This window comes from Orcinus orca, chromosome 16 (genome assembly GCF_937001465.1).
Source record: "Orcinus orca chromosome 16, mOrcOrc1.1, whole genome shotgun sequence".
NCBI lineage: Eukaryota > Metazoa > Chordata > Mammalia > Artiodactyla > Delphinidae > Orcinus > Orcinus orca.
Window position 1 is genome coordinate 10,869,573 of NC_064574.1, and position 20,507 is coordinate 10,890,079.

At 45.0% G+C, this 20,507-nt stretch overlaps 1 protein-coding gene across 7 annotated transcripts in view; it reads left to right on the top strand.

Annotated features, from left to right (window-relative positions):
• Positions 1–20,507, top strand: part of ATP9A (ATPase phospholipid transporting 9A (putative)) — a 136,586-nt gene that overhangs the window by 39,885 nt on the left and 76,194 nt on the right. For all 7 annotated transcript variants that reach the window (XR_004478679.2, XR_004478678.2, XR_004478680.2 and 4 more), the window contains exons 5-9: positions 9,918–9,976; positions 11,307–11,358; positions 13,402–13,496; positions 16,258–16,338; positions 17,118–17,193. Coding sequence is in view for 4 of the 7 variants with exons in the window: in XM_049699163.1 (XP_049555120.1) it covers positions 9,918–9,976; positions 11,307–11,358; positions 13,402–13,496; positions 16,258–16,338; positions 17,118–17,193 (363 nt within the window). In the remaining 3 variants the exon portion in view is untranslated. The remainder of the gene's footprint in view (positions 1–9,917; positions 9,977–11,306; positions 11,359–13,401; positions 13,497–16,257; positions 16,339–17,117; positions 17,194–20,507) is intronic.

Here is a 20,507-nt window from a genome sequence, read left to right on the forward strand (position 1 = left end):
GGAGGGGAGGTTAGTTATTTGATACCCTGTGGGGGGAAGGGCCAAAGTATGAAGCCCAAACTGGAGGATTTCAGAGAGAGGAAGAGAAAGAAGCCTTTTTTTTTTTTACCTTACCATTCAATTATTTAATAATATTTTCTTGAGTGAGGCTTTTCAGAAGCAAAGGGAAACAGATACGTATATGTATATCCACGCAGGACTGTTTTCTCTTTTTATCACATGGCATCTTAAAATGTACTTTTCAACACTATTTTTGGAGTTCAAAAAAGTTTGGAAACCAAAATGCCAAGTCCTTGATCATAAGATTATAAGCCATTATACTTATCTGCATTCGGCATCATTTCCTGTTTAATAACACAGCAGTACTTGTACTAATATAGTTAAATATTTGGGGTGGGTGGGTGATAACTTCTGACTAGCAAAATAGTTGCAGAAATCACGTGGAAAACTCCTATTTGCCTTCACCCAGATTCATCGGTTGTTAGGCTTTTGTCTTTTTCATGCTTTCCCCTCACACTCTCTAAGCCCTTGGAGAATTAAGTTGCATACACGATTCCCTTTTAACCTGTAAATACATCAACGTTTAATTCCCAGTAGGATGTTCTCCTTACATAGCACAGTATAATTACAAAATCAGGAAGTTTATCATTACATTACTGTTACTCTCATCTATACTTCTTACTCAGAATTTGCCATTTGTTCCTAAAATTTTTTTTATAGCTTTTTTTTTTTTTCCTTGTCCAGGAGCCAGGACAGGTTTGCCTTTTGCATTTAGTTGTCCTTTCTCCCTGATCTCCTCGAACTTGGCAGAGTTCTCTGGATTTCTTTATGACATTGACATTTTTGAAAAGGACAGGCCAGTTTTAGGCCAGTTACTTTGTAGCTTGTCCGTCAATTCGTGTTTGCTCGAGGTCTCAAAATTAGATTCACAACAATGCAGGAATTTATGTCATTTTAAGAATGCCAGTGGCACAGATCCTGGGATGTTACCAAAGTTGTAGAGGCATTATGTTAATCGAATTGAAAAGGTTTCGAACTTGGAGAAAAAAAATTGATTTTAAACAAGTGAATTAAGAACTCTGGAAATAAGAAATTCACCATTGGGAGAAAAAAATGGATGGTCTTTTTTTTTTTTTTAATTGCTGCTTCCAGTGGTTTAGATCATCTTATATCATTCAAGGTGTGTCTAAAACAACACATCAATGGATTAGTTTTTAATGTAATTGTCATAGTTTAATAAGAAGTATTTGAAGTATTTTAATATTGATAATAAAATTAGCCTACATGTAGAAATGACATTTTATTCATTCTTCAAGGATATTTGAAACTCCATCACTTTCCAAAGTCTGTGAGAGGTTTCTGTATTACAGAGATAAACTTGAGGGGCTGGGACTTTGGGAAATTAATAGTCCAGCAAGGTATCCAGGCATGTAAAGGGGATGATTACAAAATGTAACTAATAGTTATACTTTAGTGGCATGAGTGTTGTGGTCCTTAAATAGAATATCCCCTTTCGTGACCACCACGTTCCTGGTTCTGAGCACAGTGCCTGGTGGTTGAGGAGAGTAGTGGTTCTGAGTTTGTGCCTGGATTCAAGAGTTCTGCTTCTGCCTCCCGCCCTGCTGTGGGGACAGATCCCTTAATCTGTCGGTAAATTGGGGATAATAATAGTGCCTACCTTAGAGAGTTGCCGTAAATATAACTCTTGCATGAGAAAAATTTAGCACTGTGCTGGGATTTGGTCTGTGCCCAAGAAAGGCAGTGCTGGTGGTATCGTAGCAGGAGTTCATTAAATATTGGTGGGTGAGTTAATGGAGGTAGGAACCAGAGGTTATGGGAGGTTACGGGAGCCCATCAGAGAGGAGCTGATGATGTCTTCCTGGAAGAGGTGACCTGCATCCTGAGTCTTCGAGGTTGGAACAGCACTGGCTTTATGATTGGTGGTGCTGAATGCAAAATGAACACTTGGGGCCTCCATTCAAAAATTATTCAAGATGGCGGCAGCAGAGCATGAAACCAAGTAATGGCCCCTTCTGAGTGCAGGGCCCTGTGCCTTTACGGGAATCACATGCCGATGAAGTGTTCCTGGTAAAGAGTTCTCCAAAGGTCACAGGCTGGGATGGCTAGAGGCGTGGGCTACAGAACCCCAGGTTCTGGCTCTGTCTTGTTCTTCCCAATTCCGCCTTGTTTCCAGAGCCTCTCCTTCCTGGGAAAATAGAAGAAAAAAACATATTGGCCCGTGAAGACCTGAGACTCTGGGAAAGTTTATTCTGTGATCCAGGAATCTGTAATCAAGGCATGCTACAGGGAGAAGGTGGCATTGGATCTGTTTGAAAAACGCTGTCCAGATTGGGAAGCAGGAGAGAAAAAAAGATTTACCTACTATAAGCCAGCCAGGTGCTGGACAAGGTCTGGTCTGTAATTATTTTAAACAGCCTTATGGAGGTAGCTTTTACTTATGGGGAACTGAGGCTCATAGAGGTTAAGTATTGTGTCTGAGATGATGTAGCTGGTTAAGGGGTAGAGCTTGCTGTGAACCCCGGCTTGTCCGAATGTAAAACCTTAGCCTATAAGTCTAGGCTCCACTCTGTGCCTGGAGCTGAGGCTCACACTCTCCCATAGAATATCTCAATGATTGCCATGGCGTTCAGCCTTAATACATATGCTACAGAAGGGCTTCTAGATTTAAGTCCATTTTAAAACACTTCTTTTTTAATTGAAGTGTAGTTGATTTACAATGTTGTGTTAGTTTCTGGTGCATAGCAAAATGATTCAGTTATACATATATATGCATTTTTTTCATATTCTTTTCCATTATGGTTTATTACAGGATATTGAATATAGTTCCTTTTGCTGTACAGTAGGACAAAACACATTGCTGAGTCCAAAGAAATCAATCCAGCCCCCTCATTCTGAGATGAACGAAGTGTTGAAAGCCAAGTAGGAATGATGCTTTTAGATAAATAAGCATCCCCTCTCCTCCTACTTGGAATCCACATTTAAAGCTGATCAGAGACTTGAGAGGGTCTTATTGGACTTTTATGCATTCTATGACTTTAATTGTGGAGCTGTCCTTCCAAATTAATAGCATTCAGTGGCACTGCAAACACCAAAGCCGAAGAAGAGAGGGTCTTGAAGTAGTAACAGACCCAGCAAAACTTTGTTTTGTTACTTGAAGGATTTGGGTTGGGTCAGGAAAGAGTAATTAGTCAAGGAATTATCTTTCTTTATCCTTGTCCTTACCAAACCAAAACTTTAATTCTGGAGGGGGAATCTGCCTTGCTTATCACAGGTAGTAAGGGCAGTTGGATTTGCATTTTTACCAGATGAATTCCAGGGGTCTTCATACCAGGAATGTTTTCTCAGACTAACTTGTGATCAAGGGCTAAATGAAGCAAGTGGATAATTAGCCTTGAAGGAAAGTGCAAACAGAAGCAAAATTAACACAATTGCTGATGCTTCTTTCCTGCTGGGGACATCTGGGCACATGGTGAACCGTAAGTCGTAAGCCAAAGGTCTGTGCAAAATGGAGAGACTCCCTCTTAGTTTCAGCTTTTTAGCACATATGTGGTGTAAAAAACGGAACGGATATCTTTCCTCTTCTCCAGTTCTTTTCAGGTTATTCCTTCGTGCTGCTCTGTTCACCCTTTCCCAGTTACAGAATAACCTCAAGGATCTCACTTCCATTTGAGAGTGATGTCTTTTTTTCAATTTAGTCCAAAATCCACTTTGCACCATTATTTAGGATTGCAATTAATGTGACTAAAATTTGAGGTCTAAGGACACACATGTGTTTCTTTTAGGGCGTTGTATTCCATTGGAGTTCATCAGAAGGTAGGATAGGGCAGGGAACATGTGTTCATTAATGGGGAGTTGTTTAGCTAATAATTAGCTAAACGAAAGCGCTGTATTCTTAAACACAAGTACCGTTTGTTTTCATACTCTGTTCAGACTTAGGATAACACTAAAACTGCATTATACTTTTTTAAAAGAAGAGGGTTACAGTGATGGTCTTTTAAAAAATTTTTATTTTATTGAAGTATAGTTGATTTACAATGTTGTGTTTGTTTCTGGTGTGCAGCAAAGTGATTCAGTTGCATGTATATATATATATACTCTTTTTCATGTTCTTTTCCACTATGGTTTATTACAGGGTATTGAATCTAGTTCCCTGTGCTATACAACAGGACCTTGTTGCCTATCCATTCTATGTATAATAGTTTGCATCTGCTCAATGATGGTCTTTTTGATATTACTGCCGCAGAAGTACTGCAAAGGTCTTTACTGAGGATCTCAAATGCAGCTCAGTAAGCAAAGCATTCCCCTTCCCAGGCTTTCCTCATTAAGATTCAGAGCATTAGCTTTTACAAGTCTTAAAATAGGTCTTGCCAAACACTTTCCCATAATTCTCTGACAGATGTGAAGTTTGTTATTTCAGACCCAGAAGGTTCCTTTTATTCTTTCAAACTACTCAATTTGACTTTATTACAAATCGCTGGTGAACTGATCTATTGTTTAATTAAAAAAATTTTAAAAACCCTGAAAAAAAAATCTCAAATGCAAATTGCACTGTTATCTTTCCCAAAAGGTATTTCCCCCCTGCCAGGGGTGTTGGCCTATTTCATCATTATTGGGCACCAGAAGCAGGGAAGGGCCATTTATGTATTTATTTTAAAAGCCTCTGTTGGGTATACACTTGTTAAATTTAAACTACAGCCTTTCTTTTAAAGTTCCCGCTAATTTAAACAAAAGCCCCAGGAAGTGTCCCGTGGAATTTATAATAATATTCTTCCACCCTTTGCCTGTTTTCAAATAACAGTCTTTTCTTAGGCTTTGGGGAATGCAGACAACCTGATCGGAATATGAAAATTTCCACTTTAAACCTATGAACTCTGCGGGGTCTGCAAAGGCGTTTTCGTGTCAAGCCCAGGAAACGTACACATGCTGTAGAATTTACAACTCATCACTGTCACAGTCAGATTAGAGTTCGAGTTAAAGAGTTATACATTAACCAGGGTTAGTGCACAGAGCTTGCTGCTAAGGACCTGCAAAGGCAATCAATGTCCTGCAGGCACAATGAAAAATAGAAGTATAGCTGGAGGTGTTCGGAGGTCAAAAAATTGGCCCACACGTACTAGCGCTCCGGAATTTACTTTTTTTTTTTGGGCTGTTCTGCAGTGTGACTGAATTGTCATTTGCTTGTTTCGACTCAAGGGAAACATCTGGTTTCTCTCTGCAGTATAGACAAACTGCCCTTATTCTGAAGCTCTCATCCATGAAAAGCACGGTTTGGGCTCAATGGGTTTGCTTATGAAAGGCTCGGGGGTCCATCTCTGCAGAAACAAACAGCTCTAGTAATTGGAAGTTTGTTCCCCGTTATAAACTCTAGCTCAGAGGTGACCTGGGTGAAGTGGCAGAAGCTGAATGGGATGCATTTCTTTTATAGAAGGCGTTTTATGATTTAGGATGTGTCCGGCAGAGAATCGGCCACTTAACCTTTGAAAAATCTCTTACCCAACTTCTGTAGAGTTTCTGCAAAGATATGTAAGAATCCCAGAGCCTAGAGGTTAGAGACTGGGTGTGACAGGGTCCAAAAGAAAAAAGAGGTCTGGGGGGCAAAGTGAGGAGTTCTGTGGCTTCGGATCTTCCTGTGCACTTTATAAAGAAAATGCGAATGGGTGTTATTACTCCTGTTCAGGACCCGCTATGTAATTTGTGGGACTCAGTGCAAAATGAAAATACGGGGTCACTTGTTTAAAAGTTATTAAGAATTTGAAGATGAAAACGGTAGGTCATTTACCCAAGGGTGAGGGGATCTATGTGAATACACAGGTCACATGCCCATGGGTTGGACCCTGCTTCTAGAAGTTTTAGGAATCTCTAGGGTAGATGACACACTGACACACACACACACACACACACACACACACACACACACACACACACACACACACACACACACACACACACACACACAGTAGGGGTGCTTGGGAAGTATGTCTGCTAACTTCTCAGTGGGGTGTTGGGGGAGAATTTTCTTCTAACCAGATAATGGACTGTAGGGAGAGCTCCTCTCGCTTGAGGTAGGTAATAATCACTTCAGTGTGTTATTTTTCATGTATCGTATTCTCTTGCTAGGAAGACGGGGGCTCTGCCATCGTGCGAATGTTTCTTGTTCTTTTTTTGCAAGAATATTGGTAGAGAACTCAGAACAGTGGTTCACGTGAGGTTAGAAATTATGTGTTTTGGGCCCTTTCCACAATTTTCAGAGTCTTGTCGTTCTGGAAGTTAATCCCAGCCACTGCGTGCTCAGCTTTTCTGACTCTAGTCCTCTTTCTCTCCTGCCCCAACGGTGCCTCCCCTACCTACTCGTGGGCTTCTTAGAGAGGGGCGTTTCACTTGGACGTCGGCAACCAAAACCCCAGTAAACGTTGGAATCGAAATACTGGTCTCTGCTTCCCCTTCTCTTTCTTTCCTGCCGCTTTTCCTCCTTTCATTCTTACGGTTTTAATTTGCCTTTTCTCGTTCAGAACGCACAGGTACACAGACACATGCTAAGTGTGTGTTCTGTGTGCAGGCCTGAGCTACACATTTTTGATCACCCAAAAACAGTAGTGCGGCCTGAGAAGTCCCAGTGTGTGGTCAGGACCGTGCGTTGGCTCGATAGAGTGAGTGAATCTGAGGGTCTCCCTGTGTGGAACCTGCAAAGCTGAGGCTCACCTCCGCCAAATCCTAAAATGCTAATGAGGGAGCTGGGGCTGAGAAACCCCAGTGACCTCAGGGTGGTGTGGCCCCCGCTGCCCTCCTCCTGAGATGGAGCCAGTTACAGTAGGAGGGTTTGTCCGAGGGATTGGCCTGCTGGGTTTAGTCAGAAACTGCTCTGCAAACACAGCGGATTAAAGGGTTTTTGTTGAGGTAGAGCAGATGGACAGAGAGGCAGAGTTCAAATTAACCGATCGTAAATCAGGACCCTGCCGTGGAAGGGAAAAATCTGGGCCTGGTCACTTAAAAGTTTGAGCTAATTTAATTTATTATATCTTTTTCTTATTGGAAGAGCACCTCATGTTTATTATAAGAAAATTGTCGTGAAGAATTTAGAAAGTATTTTTGCCAAAGAAAGGGGTAAATCTCCTCTGTCCCTAGAAGGAATCACCCTTAACCCTTTTAGTATAATCTTCCTGATTTGTCCTTTGTCTCGCTAACACACACATATATCCATATGCAGTTATTATTTGGTAAGAGTTATAACAGTGCTCTTCTTAGGGTTACATATTAAGAGCAAACTTGTGAGTAGGTCTTGAAGATCAGAACACAGGCTCAGGGATGGTTTGGGTCAGGCCACCAGCATAAATTTCAGTAATAAAACCAAAGACAATGTGTAAATTTATGTTCGGGAAAGTTGGGGCGAGCTCAGGCGAAGGAAAAGCTCACTGGCTCAGGGGGTGGGGGGCACGATGAATTTACGATCTTCCCTCGAGGAAGGCTTTGATAAGCTGTCCAGAGAGAGCAGCGTATCTGTATGCGTTTTTCCTGTGGCCCCCTCATTGGGCAAGAAGAATTGTTCAGGTCGGAAGAGAATTCTGCGCATGGAGCCCGCTCTTCATTCTGCCGTTTCTAACGAGCTGACTCGTAGGGCTTGCCGACGTTCTCCGTTCCCTCTGCCAATATATCCACACAGCGGACGCTTGAGGCTAGTGGGTCCCGAGGATGCCCAGGCGCAGGCCATTGGGTTGAATTCGTGCTTTATGAAAGCAGGGCCCTATCAGATGCTCCCTTCCTAGGTGGAGAGCGTCTAGCCGTCCTCAGAGCCACCTGCCACGTGTTTTCTGGAAGTCGTTCGTGTTCAAGAGCTGCCCTTTTAGCGCCAGGTCTTCTCACTGTTACCGTCAAAATTTAATTAAGTACAGACATTAGTTAAAAATCAAACCCTGTGAAACCTCTTAGAAAGAGTTGTTTCATTTGAAGTCATTGGAATGCTTTGAAACATCTCATTTAGTGGTGAATTACTGAAAAGACCCATGGCATTAAGTGATGTGAAAAGTGTATGATGAAATAACTGGCGTTGTGCACTAGCTCCTAGTGGGTGAGTGTTGGGTGTTTGTTGAAGGAGTGAGTCCACGGCGGGGGCCAGCAGGTTCAGAACTCCCAGGTCACTCCTGCTCCGGGGCATATACTCTATCGAGGAGGGCTGGGAATCATCAGTATTTTCTTCTCTCTTAGCTGAACATTTGTAAGTTAAATGGGCTTTATTACAAGACGCCAAAAACATGAAGGTTTTTATGGTGTTACTCCCTTGTGTGGGAATTTGATCCGTCACCAGAATAAAGACCCATGTCCTCCACAGGCTTATTTATGGGGCGCCTGGCCCCCCAAGCCCTTCCTCTCTTTCTGTTCCGGGTGATGCTTTCTCCCTTGCTACAGGAGTTCCAGCCTGTGGCCACGCAGATGCATGTGCTACGCATGTGCATCACTGTCTCCCATCTCATGCCTTCCTTTTTCCTGATGCTGGTAACCAGTATCCTTCCTCTGGTTAATTCGGACCTCAGCTCTCCTGTAAAGCATTTGTTGATACCTCCCCATACCCCAGCCCGTTCATTCATTATTTGTCTCTTGCCTCCTTCCTGCCACTGGAGTGCGAGTCCCACGCATCCCACCCTTAGAACACCTGGCCTCCAGCAGGCATTCAGTTAAGGGGGCTTGAATGTGGAGTGAACAGTCACGAGCCTTCTGGGTGCCCGGCACTGTTCTTGGTCCTCCTTCAGTGGGGGAGGTCTCCTTTTCTGCTCCCTTTGCACGCTGGGCTTACTCCCATCCTTTCACACACTATTTTGCACTAACCGCATTTGTCTTGCTGTCTTTCTCACCAGTTTATGGGTTTGCAGACTACAGCCAGTGGGTCAAATTCAGCCCACCATCTTCGCTCGGGAGCCAAGAACACTTTTTACATTTTAAAATATAAATGTACAAAGGCTCTTTGCCTTTGGGGAGAAGAGTTGTTGGGAGAGTTGAGATTGTCCATTGGCCGCAAAACCTAAACCGTCTACCCTCCTGCTCTTTATAGGATGCGTTTGTCGACACCTGCGTGAGACTGTGAGCTTTTTTTTAGGACAAGGGGACTGTCCTGGATCTTCGAATTCCTAGAACATGGCACTTGAGTAAATGTGTTTTGAGTTGAACCGAAGTCCCTCTTTTTTATTCCATCCTCTGGAGTCAGATGAGGGTTTGAATCTTGGTGCTGACCTGTGAGACTAGGGGAAGACGGGGCCTCTCTGAACCTATTTTCTGTGTCTGAAAACTGGAGATAATATATTTTTCTGGTGGCCTTTGAGAGGAGCAAGCGAAGCCATCAGGATGTCAGTATCTATACAGCGCTTAGCACAGTGTTAGTGTTTAATGTTAGCGGTTATTGTTTATCCAGATAAACATCCAGCCACAGTTATGTGATCTGATCACAATCATATAAACTGCACGATAGAGCAATCGCAGATTTAAAAAGAGTCAGTCATTTTGGGTTATCCTCTTTCTCTTTGATGGTGTTGAGAACTAAGTGTTGACCTTCTATCCACGTATCTGACTCTGAATTTTCTTCACCATTTCTGTGTGTGTGTGTGTGTGCGTGTGTGTGTGTGTGTGTGTTTGAGGCTGAATCTTTTATGGTGCTGATTTAGAATAGCTTCTAAGGTGCTGTTAAGACAGAAGATCTTACTCGAGGGAGTCATTCCAGTGCTCCGCAAAACGGGGATTCATTTTTGGGGCGGCCTCTGTGGTAGGTGCACCTTTTCTCGGAGAGACAGGAGGTGCTGCTGCCGGGCTCAGGGGCACGCGCTTCTGGGTCCGCAGGCTAGCAGACACCCTGCCGAGGTACGCAGACTTGGAAGGAAATCAGATGTGATATATCTGGGCCTGTTTCTTTGCAGGGACAGTGAAGGTGAAGAGCTCCAGCATCCAAGTTGGAGATCTTATCATTGTGGAGAAGGTGAGTGGGGTCTCGCGGCTCCTGACAGCTGCCGCGTGGGCGCGTGGGAGAGGGGCGTCACTGGCCCCCACTTCACGAATCCCGATGCGACGTGTGATTCGTGTATCTGGTGGCCGAACTGGACGTTTGCTTTCTGGGATTCTACCCAGAAGCTTTGCCTGGGGAGAAACATCTCTTTCCCATGAGACACACACACACACACACACACACACACACACACACACACAGAGAATATTTTTTCATGGTTTCTGTGTGCTTCTTAGCCAGAAATCCAAGTTACAAACACAATTCCAAGGTTTGATTTCCTATTTGATGTGCTTGTTGTTTTGGAGTCTTCTTTTAAACTCATCATAATAAAGTTTTTCCTAGAAGTCTGGGGGCTGCACAAGCACATAAAAATATTTGTCATTTACCTCTTGAACAATTTTGTCTCACATTTTTTCACTTAAATAACATTGTGCTTTTCTGTCATTTCATGGGGAGTAGGGGTTAAGTGAAACATGAGAACAATAAAAAGGCCCCAGGTGCATTTTTAAAGATAGCGCTGTCCATAATGTTTGTTACTCCAGCACTCATACCTTTTCTTACTCTGTATGTTTGGGAGGTGTTGGATTTTGGGGGTGGCCCTGGAGAGTCTTGGAATCATATTTGATTAGAAGAGGATTGCATCTTAACTTGTTTCTGTAGGAAGTGAACTATGCTCTTTTAAAAGGATTAAATCCAAGAACTCACAGTTGATTTGGGGTAAAGTGAAGCTCTCCTGGGTGGCAGCTCAGAAGACCCACACAAACTTCTTTATGTTATGACATACTTGCCTGTTCACAATTACATGAGGCCTGCTGTTGGCTTCCCTCTTCTTTTGAGAACGGCTTTGGTTGCTTCTTGCTACTTGACTTCCTTATTAAAATCCCACTCGAAGCCAAACATCAAGCCGGAAAATTGGTAGAAGCAGAAAGCGTGAGCCGAGTGTATGTATGTAGTTTCAGCAGACAGCCTGGAAGGAAGCCAGCTCGGGGAGCAGGCTTTGGGCTCCCGGGTCCTCTGGCTGCAATTTCAGGAGGTAATGGTTGGATTCGCCAGAAAACTAGAAGCTCTCTTTCCGAGATAAGATTTCAATAGGAGATTAGTAACGTAGCGGCAGTGTGCAAGAGTTTTCAGATTCAAAACAAAATAAATCCCCAGATCTGTCTTTGACAAAGGCAGACACTTAAAAGAGGCTGTGGGTTTGGGTTGCCCCCCTCCTCCCCCCGCCACCGAGGGGGCGGGGGCTTGGGGATGGAAACCTCACACAGGGGCATTCACAGTAACAGTCTCTCTGTTCATAACGCAGAACCAGCGGGTCCCTGCTGACATGATCTTCCTGAGGACATCAGAAAAAAACGGTAAACATCTGGGATCAATTTTGAAAATAACCATTAACCTTTCAGTGGTAATTTGGCAAAATAATCATTTGAAAATGTAACAGAAGCAGATGATCATTTTGGAGCCATGGAGGCAAATCAAGAACGTTTCTTTTCATAGAGGAGTCTTTAAAAAAAAAAAAAAAAAAAAAAAAGGTTTTAGGTGCGCGCAGGTCAACAGATTTTGATCATAGCAAAGATAGTCGGACCCATGCTGAATCCCAGCTGGGAAAGTCACACACAGTGGCTGTGCTTTTCCCCGCTGGGCTGCATTAAGCTCGACCACAGGAGTTGGCAGGACTGGGAAGTGTGTCGAACAAACAGAAGCAAACAGAAACTCCTGAGAAAATACTGGGAGAGTGTCATGAGATGGGGCGGTAGGGAAACTGGGGGGAGAGGTAGGGGTAGGTGGCCTCTCCCCACCTTGGCTCACGAGTGGTGGGGCCATAGTCACCCCTGCCCATCGAGTTATTTGTCGTTACAGCCTGTTTGCCCGAGTGAACCTCTCAAGTCTCTTGCAAGACCCCACTCCTCGTGATTACAGTTGTCTCTTGGTGTCCGAGGGGGATTGGTTCCAGGACCCCCGTGGGTACCCAAATCCACAGATGCTCAAGTCCCTTATATAAAATGACGTAGGACACTTGGCCGTCTGCACCCACAGGTCCTGCACCCGCAGGGCAGGCTCGGGGGGCCCGGCTGCGTTTCCCACTGTGGCCGCCCCCGCTGCCTCCTGCCCTCCCCGTCGGTTGACTCAAATCTCCTTTCTTTTTATTTGTTGTTACTTAAGCTGTTTTGAGGAAACAAGGCTGTTTTTCTCTTGCCCATCAGGCATAATCAGAGATCTTCAAACGTTGGAAAAATCCGTATTTGTATCCCTTTGAGGTTGCTGCAGCCTCTTTTATGATGAACTGGATAAAAGTGCAGATGACATGATATACTGATAATATGTTAAATCATCCAGAGAGGGGGTGGAAGGCACTCCACTAAAACAGTCTTCTTTTATTTATTTATTTAATGTATTTATTTTTGGCTGTGCCGCGCGGCTTGTGGGATCTTAGTTCTCCAACCGGGGATTGAACCCGGGCCCTTGGCAGTGAGAGCATGGAGTCTTAACCACTGGACTGCCAGGGAAGGCCCTAAAACAGTGTTCTTCTAAACACTGTAGCTTTGTCCTCGAATTGGTTCTTGTGTCCTCGTCAGTGAAAATGGAGTGTTATGGATTGGGGGTGCCAGATGTGCTCTCCCTTTGTCCCCCCCCCCAAAAAAATTAGAAGGGATCTCCTGAAAGTCCTCAGAAGTCTTAAGTGTGGTATCAGGGAGTTCAGTACATTCTCTGTCTGATGAAATACAGAGCTCAGACTTGTATAGGTCAGATTGAAATGTGTATCCACCAGATTTGCAGGTCGATAGTCACGGCAGACAGTTAGCGTGGTCCTTGGGGTCCTTTCCCTGTTCTGAGCAGTTTGCATGGATCAGCTCTTGAGGCCTCGCAGCATGAGGTTGGCGCTGTAATAGCCTCATTTGTGCACTGGAGGAAACTGAGGCTCAGAGGGGAGAAGTAACTCCCTCAGGGCACAGCTAGGGAGTCGTGGAGGCTGCACCTGAACCCAGGAGTTCTGGTTCCTGAGAAGGTGCTTGTAACCCCTGCCCCAAATGGACTCGAATGCTGGTTGCCCCGTGCCAGCCGCCGTGCTGGGGGTATGATCACCCCTCTGAATCCTTTACAGCAGGCCTGTGAGATCTGTGTTTCTCCCCATTTTACAGACAGGACACGCCGAGGCTTAGCAAGGTCCAGAAACTAGCCCAGGCTCCCACTGTGAGTGGTGGAGCGAGGTATTTGAACCCAGATCTTTCTGACCCCAGAGCTTATGGAGGAGATGGGAAATCGGGTATTATTTTTCCCTCTTGGTCGTTGGCCATTGATTGGCTGTTTTTACAAGTACTAGAGCCAGAGCTGCTCGGAGCTGCCACGGGAAGGATTCTTGAATTGCAGGTGAACGGACGGTGCCTCACTTCCCTCCACAGGCTCTTGCTTCCTGCGGACGGACCAGCTGGACGGGGAGACGGACTGGAAACTTCGGCTTCCCGTGGCCTGCACTCAGAGGCTGCCCACCGCTGCTGTGAGTAACTGTCCCTGCAGAAGCCCCACTGGCGACCGTGTCACCTCAGGGCTCTCAACCTCGGGCCCCTCAGGGGCCAGACACGGGCCGTCAGGTGTGAGGTGGGGCTCCTGGGGGGTGTGGGGTTCTCGAGAGCCCCGAGTGCTTGCTGGCTTCAGGCCGTGTGGCCTTGTGAACGCAGACCTGGCCTGTTGGGATGGTACTCTTTTGAGGGAGGCTCTAAGAAACCTTGACCAGATACCTGGCCTAAAAGTAAAACCCAGCGCAGAGCATGTTATCCCTCTGCTCAGAATCTCCACAGGCATCTCGGCTTCCTGAGACTCAATCCTGCGGTCCTCGTCTCTCTGCTAAGGGCCTCACCTCCGCTTCTGGCTCTCTCCCCTCTGCCCGCCAGCGCCAGCCATACAGGCCTCTCCATCAGGCATGCTTCTGCCCCCCGACATTTGCCCTTGCAGCTTCTCCACCAGGAACAATCAGACTCACTCTTGGTTTTTGTGTACAAGTCCCCTTATTGGAGAGGTGTTTCCTGACCACCCTCTCCTTGCATTCCCACTCCACTCACTTCAAGGCAGAGTCTTCGAGAGCAGGTTTCTGTCGGTGTGTTCACTGCTGTGCGCCCAGTGCATGGAACAGTGTGTCGAACGGTGCATGGAACAGCGTGCAGGCCCTGTCTGAGGGGGGCGGCCACAGTAGTTGGAACCAACAGGCCCTCCGAGCTCTCCGGGGCCTCACACTTCCCCACCGGCTCCCTGTCACTCATGCCTTAAACTGTAGAGTGAGGTAGGGAGGGAGTCAAAGAAGAAGTTTGAACGCAAGCCACCTGGGCTGGATGAGGCCTGGGGAGTAGGTTACAAAATCACAAAATGTAATTTAAATGCCCAGAGACCGACATGCCCTGTGGGTGGTCTGAAAGGATTAAGCAGAGCGCAGAACCTTTTCCTGGGCTTGTGGCCACATTGATTAATGCCAGTCCTTACTGCGTCCTGTGAGGAAGGGAGAGGGCAGGAGACAGTTCTGTGTCTCAGTGGAGTGAACGTCACAGTAAACGTGCCCGTGGTACTGATGATTTTTCATGGCCAATAAGATGGGAAATAGCACCATCCTTATTATTATTTGTTTAGACCAAGAATTCTAGTGAGTTTTCAGCTGTGGCCAGGAGCCCCGGGGAATCCTTGAGATGGGGCTAACCAGCGAGGGTCACTCCCATGATTTGAGGGAGTCTGTTCAGGAGACAGTCCAGAAGAGTCTAGAATCATGAAGGTGCCCGCCGGTTCCACGGCTCTGAGTTCCTTTCTCGATGTGCACTTTGGAAACTTCACCCAGTTTCATAAACATTCGTCTTCTCCAGGCCTGGGTTGGCGTCCAGAGAGAGATAAGGTACCACTGTCTGTACCTTCAGCCTTAGTGGGCTGAAGGGGCCTAGTTGGCTAACAGCGTTTTGACAAACTCATAGATGAAAAGAATTGTATGGAAAGATTTACCTGAGGAATACGCGAGTATATTCTATTTAAAAAGAAACTCGAATTGGAGGAACAAGTGAAAAATGTTGCTCACAGCCTCCTCCCCAGAGCTTACCTCTCTCTCCCAGGGGGTCTTGTGAATTCAGTAGTGATTTTTCCAGGTCCTTTTTAGTGCAGTTTCTTACAGATATACAACTGCACACTTGCTGGTGGAGTATGGTTTCTCATAAATGGGATTGTGCTGTAATTATGATCCTGAAACGTTTTCCCCTTCACTTTCTGTCTGTGGGCCTTTTTTATTTATCAGCACATAGATGCCGCATTGCCCACACGTCTGCATACGGGCCTCCTGGATGGTTTGCAGGGAGCTCGGGGCCTGCTGAGGGCGTGGCCAGTAGCCTCTACTCCCCTCCAGGCCCTTGTTGCTAGGGGCATTGTGGCCTGAATTTGCCTGACCACTTGATTTGGTTCCCCCGCCCCCGTCTTTCTTATTGTGGCAGAACATACATAACATCGACCCTCTTAGCATTTTTGAGCGGCCACTTCAGTGGCGTTAAGGACATCCACACTGCTGTGCAGCCATCCCCACCATCCATCTCCAGACTCCCATCATGGGAACCTGCAGCTCTGGACCCGCTAAATGCTGCTTCCCCTGGCAACCACCCTTCTGCTTCTTTCTCTATGAGTATGACTACTGTAGGTGCCTCAGATAAGTGGAATCCTATGGTATTTGTCTTTTTGTGACTGGCGTATTTCACTTAGCATGGTATCTCCACAATTCATCCATGCCAGAGCAAGTGTCAGAATTTCTTTCCTTTTATTTTTTTATTAAAAAAATTTTTTTTAACATCTTTATGGGGGTATAATTGTTTTACAACAGTGTGTTAGTTTCTGCTGCATAACAAAGTGAATCAGCTATACATACATCCCCCTATCCCCTCCCTCTTGCGTCTCCCTCCTACCCTCCCTAATGAGTGTTTTGATTGGTATGAACAACTCTTGTAAACCAGAGTGTCGCAGAGGGGGATCTGCACTGTCACTTAGTTTTGGAAATGCTGGGTAAACACAGAGAAACACAGAATCTTCCCTTTAGGGTCTCAGTGTGTCTTGGGATATTACAGGTAGTGACTCCTAAACTGACTTGCTGGAAGGTTTCCCTCTTTTTTTCCACCTGCCCTGTGGTTTTGAGAGCTGTTTGGGAAATACACCTGCTTTGGAAAAAGAGTGGATGCTTCCTGAAATCCCTTTATAATCATACAGTGACTTCGTTTTACCTCCAAAATGTCACCCCCGTTGAACAGGACCTTCTTCAGATTCGATCATACGTATATGCAGAGGAGCCAAACATCGACATTCACAACTTTGTGGGGACTTTCACTAGAGTAAGTAAGCCTCGCGTGATGCGGAATCCGGCCTGGCGGGGCGCGCGTCTGGGGTGAGGACCTGCTGTGCAGTGCTGACAGGTGTTTGTCAGGGAGTTGCTTTGTGCCAGGTGGGGTGACGTTCCCTTCAGAAGGCCCCACCTTGAAAGCTGACATATTGCTTCTCAGTAAAATCAACACCACTGGGATTTTCTTCCAGCCTCTGAACAGCTCGAGTCACCTGACAGCTTGGAGCCAGTGTTATTGTAATGAACGTTAACTCTGGTGTCTGAAAGCAGTTACTCTTTCTGTCTCTTTCATGGGAGCCCCTGTCCTCTTTAATTCCTGCAAGTCCTATCTGCCAGGGTTATAATTTTTAAGCCACGTCCCAGCCTTTCAGAATAGAAATTGAATTTGGATTTAAATTATTTTAGACCTGTGGGGTAATAGGTTTATAGAACCCAAATTGAATTCTTCCTGCTCTTGTTCCGGAAGCCCGAAGACTGACCAGCAAAGGACTGTTTCTGTTCAATTTGCTCTACATTTTAGCTCTTACCTTGTAAAATGTTTCTTTGGTGCTAGAAGCCTGCATTTCTTAAATCATGAACCATTGTTTTTCACTGGGGCGGGAACGCCAAGGATAAGCGTTTATGAGTTTGGCCTGCCTCTCCCAGCTGGGCTGTTGGCTTCCAAACGGGGGTCATCCTCTCCTCCCTTCTTGTGAAGAGCAGGCTGGAGACAGCCAGCGGGTCCGGCCCAGACCTTGGTGGGTCAGCGCGTGTCCACTTGTTCTTTTGCAGGAGGACAGCGATGCCCCGATCAGCGAGAGCCTGAGCGTAGAGAACGCGCTCTGGGCGGGCACAGTCACCGCATCAGGTACGGCGCTCTTGTGGAGGAATGTGTTAACAATTTGAAAAGGAAAGAAAATCCTTTTGTGTAATGAGAATAATCATCTGTCAGTTGGGAAAATGAGCTGTCGGTCAAATGGTGTTTTCCACTTGCTCCTGCACCGCCGGGGAATTAAACGGCCATCTAATTGCCCCTCGGACGTTCGGAGACGTCTGGAGGAGAAGCCGCCCTGGCCTGTGGACTCGGCCACAGTGTCCGCTCTGGGAATAGCCCTTAATTGCCTCTTGAGATTGACGTCCTAATCTGTACCAGAAATTGGGTCAGCCTGGGTGTTCGGGCTGGCAGCTGTGTCCGTGAGGGCTGCCCAGCCGGTCCTGCCCTGGTGTGCATGCCAGGGCCACGGGCCTGGTGGAGCCTCAGTGTTTAAAACTCCAAGATGACACAGAAATTCTCTGGACCTCTGGACTCCAAAACAGAGTTTGCAAGATGACCTGTTGAGGTGCAGGAGGAAAAGATTTGAACACTGGTATGAAGCTGAGCAGAAGGGGCTCCAGGGGCTGAGCACAGCCTGCAGCAGCTGGGGTGATAGCAGTGGGGCCGCCTGTCTGTCAGGCACTGGGCCGGGCCCTTCCCTGTGTGTTTACGTGGTTCACTTAATCCTCCCAACAGTACCATGCAGGCAGGTGCTAGTATTGTCCCCATTCTGCAGATGAGGAAACCGAGGCTCAGTGAGGTTAAGTAACTTGCCCAAGGTGACACAGCACATGAAAGGCAAAGTTGAGGCTTGAACCCAGGCACTTTGCCCCAGAAGCAGAACTCAGCGTGCAGCTGTTATTATCATATTATATATGTTATATAATAATATATTGCTATTAATAACGTAATTCCACTACTGGCAGCTTTCTGTCTTTACCATGGGATGAATCCATTTTTTTCCTCCTCTCTCTCCTACCAACCCATTTTCCTCTGCTTGATGCTGTTTTGTGTTTCTTTAGTACAACAGATGCTCAGTCAGGATGCTCTATGACAAGGAGGGGGAATGACCAGCACAGACTCCAAACAGGCTGCCATCCACAGACTCACTTAAAGCCAGTGGACAGAGATGAACTCTCCCTTTTCGTTTTTTGCCATATTGTTTTTCTACTTGCAGCCTGTATTTGGAGCACAATCTAGATTGTCTCTCAATTCCCCTGGTGACTAAAGATGTAAGAAATTGGTCCTTAATATTCTGCACTGCCTGCTGCCCGGCCACACCAAGACCATGGCCATGGCCAGCCAGGGCCGGCAGCAGCCCTTTCACCTCTGCCTCTTCCTGGCCACTTGTCCACCCAAGTCTCTCTGAACTTGTTACTCTTCCTCACCAGCTTTTTTCCACTTTGAAGTCATTTGCTAAGAAGTAATTAGTTATTCTTTTTAATCTTTAATAATTTGACTGAAAAAGAATTTGTTTCAATTTGCATTTCCTAGGTTATCGGGAAGGTTGGCCACCTTTGCATATATCTGTTTTGTTTCTTCCTTTGTCAGTTACTTGTGTGTCCTTCAGTCATTTTTTTGTTATGGTCCTTATCTTTTTCTTAATCATTTGTAAGAGTTTCTCATTTCTGATGCCTAAACCTCATATCCTTTTGCCCCCATCCAATTTATTATCTGTTTTTTTTTTCTTTTTCAAAATTTCTTCTTTTTTCAATTGAGGTAAGTTGATGTACAGTATTATATAAGTTTCAGGTGTACAATGTAGTGAGTCACAGTTTTTGAAGGTTATATTTCATTTACAGTAATTATAAAATATTGGCTATATTCCTTGTTGTACAATATATCCTTGTTGCTTATTTATTTTATACATGGTAGTTTGTACCTCTTAATCCTCTACCCCTGTCTTGCCCCTCCCCCTTCCCTCTCCCTTCTCCCCACTGGTAACCACTGGTTCTCTATACCTGTGAGTCTGTCTCTTTTTTGTTATATTCACTAGGTAGTTTTATTTTTTAGATTCCATAAATATGTCATGTGGCTTTTAAAAAATTTTGTGGTGTATTTAATATGCAGGAGTTAAAAGTTACTATTTTCATTTGTCTCTAGTCTGTTAGGTGATAAATGATATTTTGTTATTGTTTTAATTTTTATTTCTTTGTGAGTATGGTTGAACATCTTTTCGCATGTAAGACCTTTCTTAATATTTTGGTCTATCTACTTTCCTTCTAGGTTCTTTTTTTTATTGACTTGTAAGAATGCTTTATAGAAGAAAGGATATCGAATTGTCATCTCTCATCAGTCACAAACATTTTCTCACAGTTTATTGTTTGTCTTTTTTTGTCTGTGATATGCTTTGTTTGGTTGGTTTTTCCAGATGGAATTTCTCAATGTTGACGTCATCACCATTTTCATAGAAGTGGGATTACTAAGTGAAAGGGTGTATACATTGTACATTTTGATTCGCAGGGCAAACTTCCCTCTTCTGATAATCTTATAAATGTACCTTAACGCGCACCATGTTCTGTTTGACTTTAAAATTGTTGCCCACCTATAGACATTGAATAAATATCTAACATATTGATTTCCCTTTTAAAAATAATTTGTTAAGTTTAACAACTTTCTTCATACTAAAGGTTTGTTTGCATTTCTCAAAATATATGTACGGACTGCCAGTTTATGCCCTGTGCCCATTTTTCTGTTGCAGGGTTCGTTTGAGAAAACGGTTTCTAAGAACTCTTTATAAGGACAATAAGGATATTGTCCTTCTGTTTGTTACCTTCATTGCAAGGACTATTTCCCAGGTGATCTCATTCGCATTTTGGCACAAAAGTTTAAAATTTTCATATAGGCAGACCTATTGATGTTTTTTCCTTATGGTTTCTGGTTTTTGTGACATGCTGAGGAAAATCTTCCCTGCTCTACCATTTTAATAGTACACCAGTGTTTGCTTGGAGTGTTTATATGGTTTTATATTAAAATGTTTGCTCCATCTGGGATTCATCTTGGTTGAAGGAGTAAAGTTAGGACAACTAGCTAGCGAAGGGATCTTACCTCAGCTCAAACCCCAGTTCCGGACACTTGTGCCAGGTTGTGTTTGTGGCCCTGTGTAAAGAGACAGTGTGACGGGAAACAGAGACGTCACATGATAAAGCATGCACGTTGGGAGGGGGACATCCTGTGTCAAACGCCCATCTCTTCAGGTGGAGCAGAGAGAGGTGTTAAGGGAAATCAGAATAGACTGGGTTTTTTTAAAAAATTAATTAATTAGTTAAGTTTTGGCTGCATTGGGTCTTCGTTGCTGCGCGCGGGCTTTCTCTATTTGCGGCGAGCAGGGGCTACTCTTGTTGCAGTGCGTGGGCTCATTGCAGTGG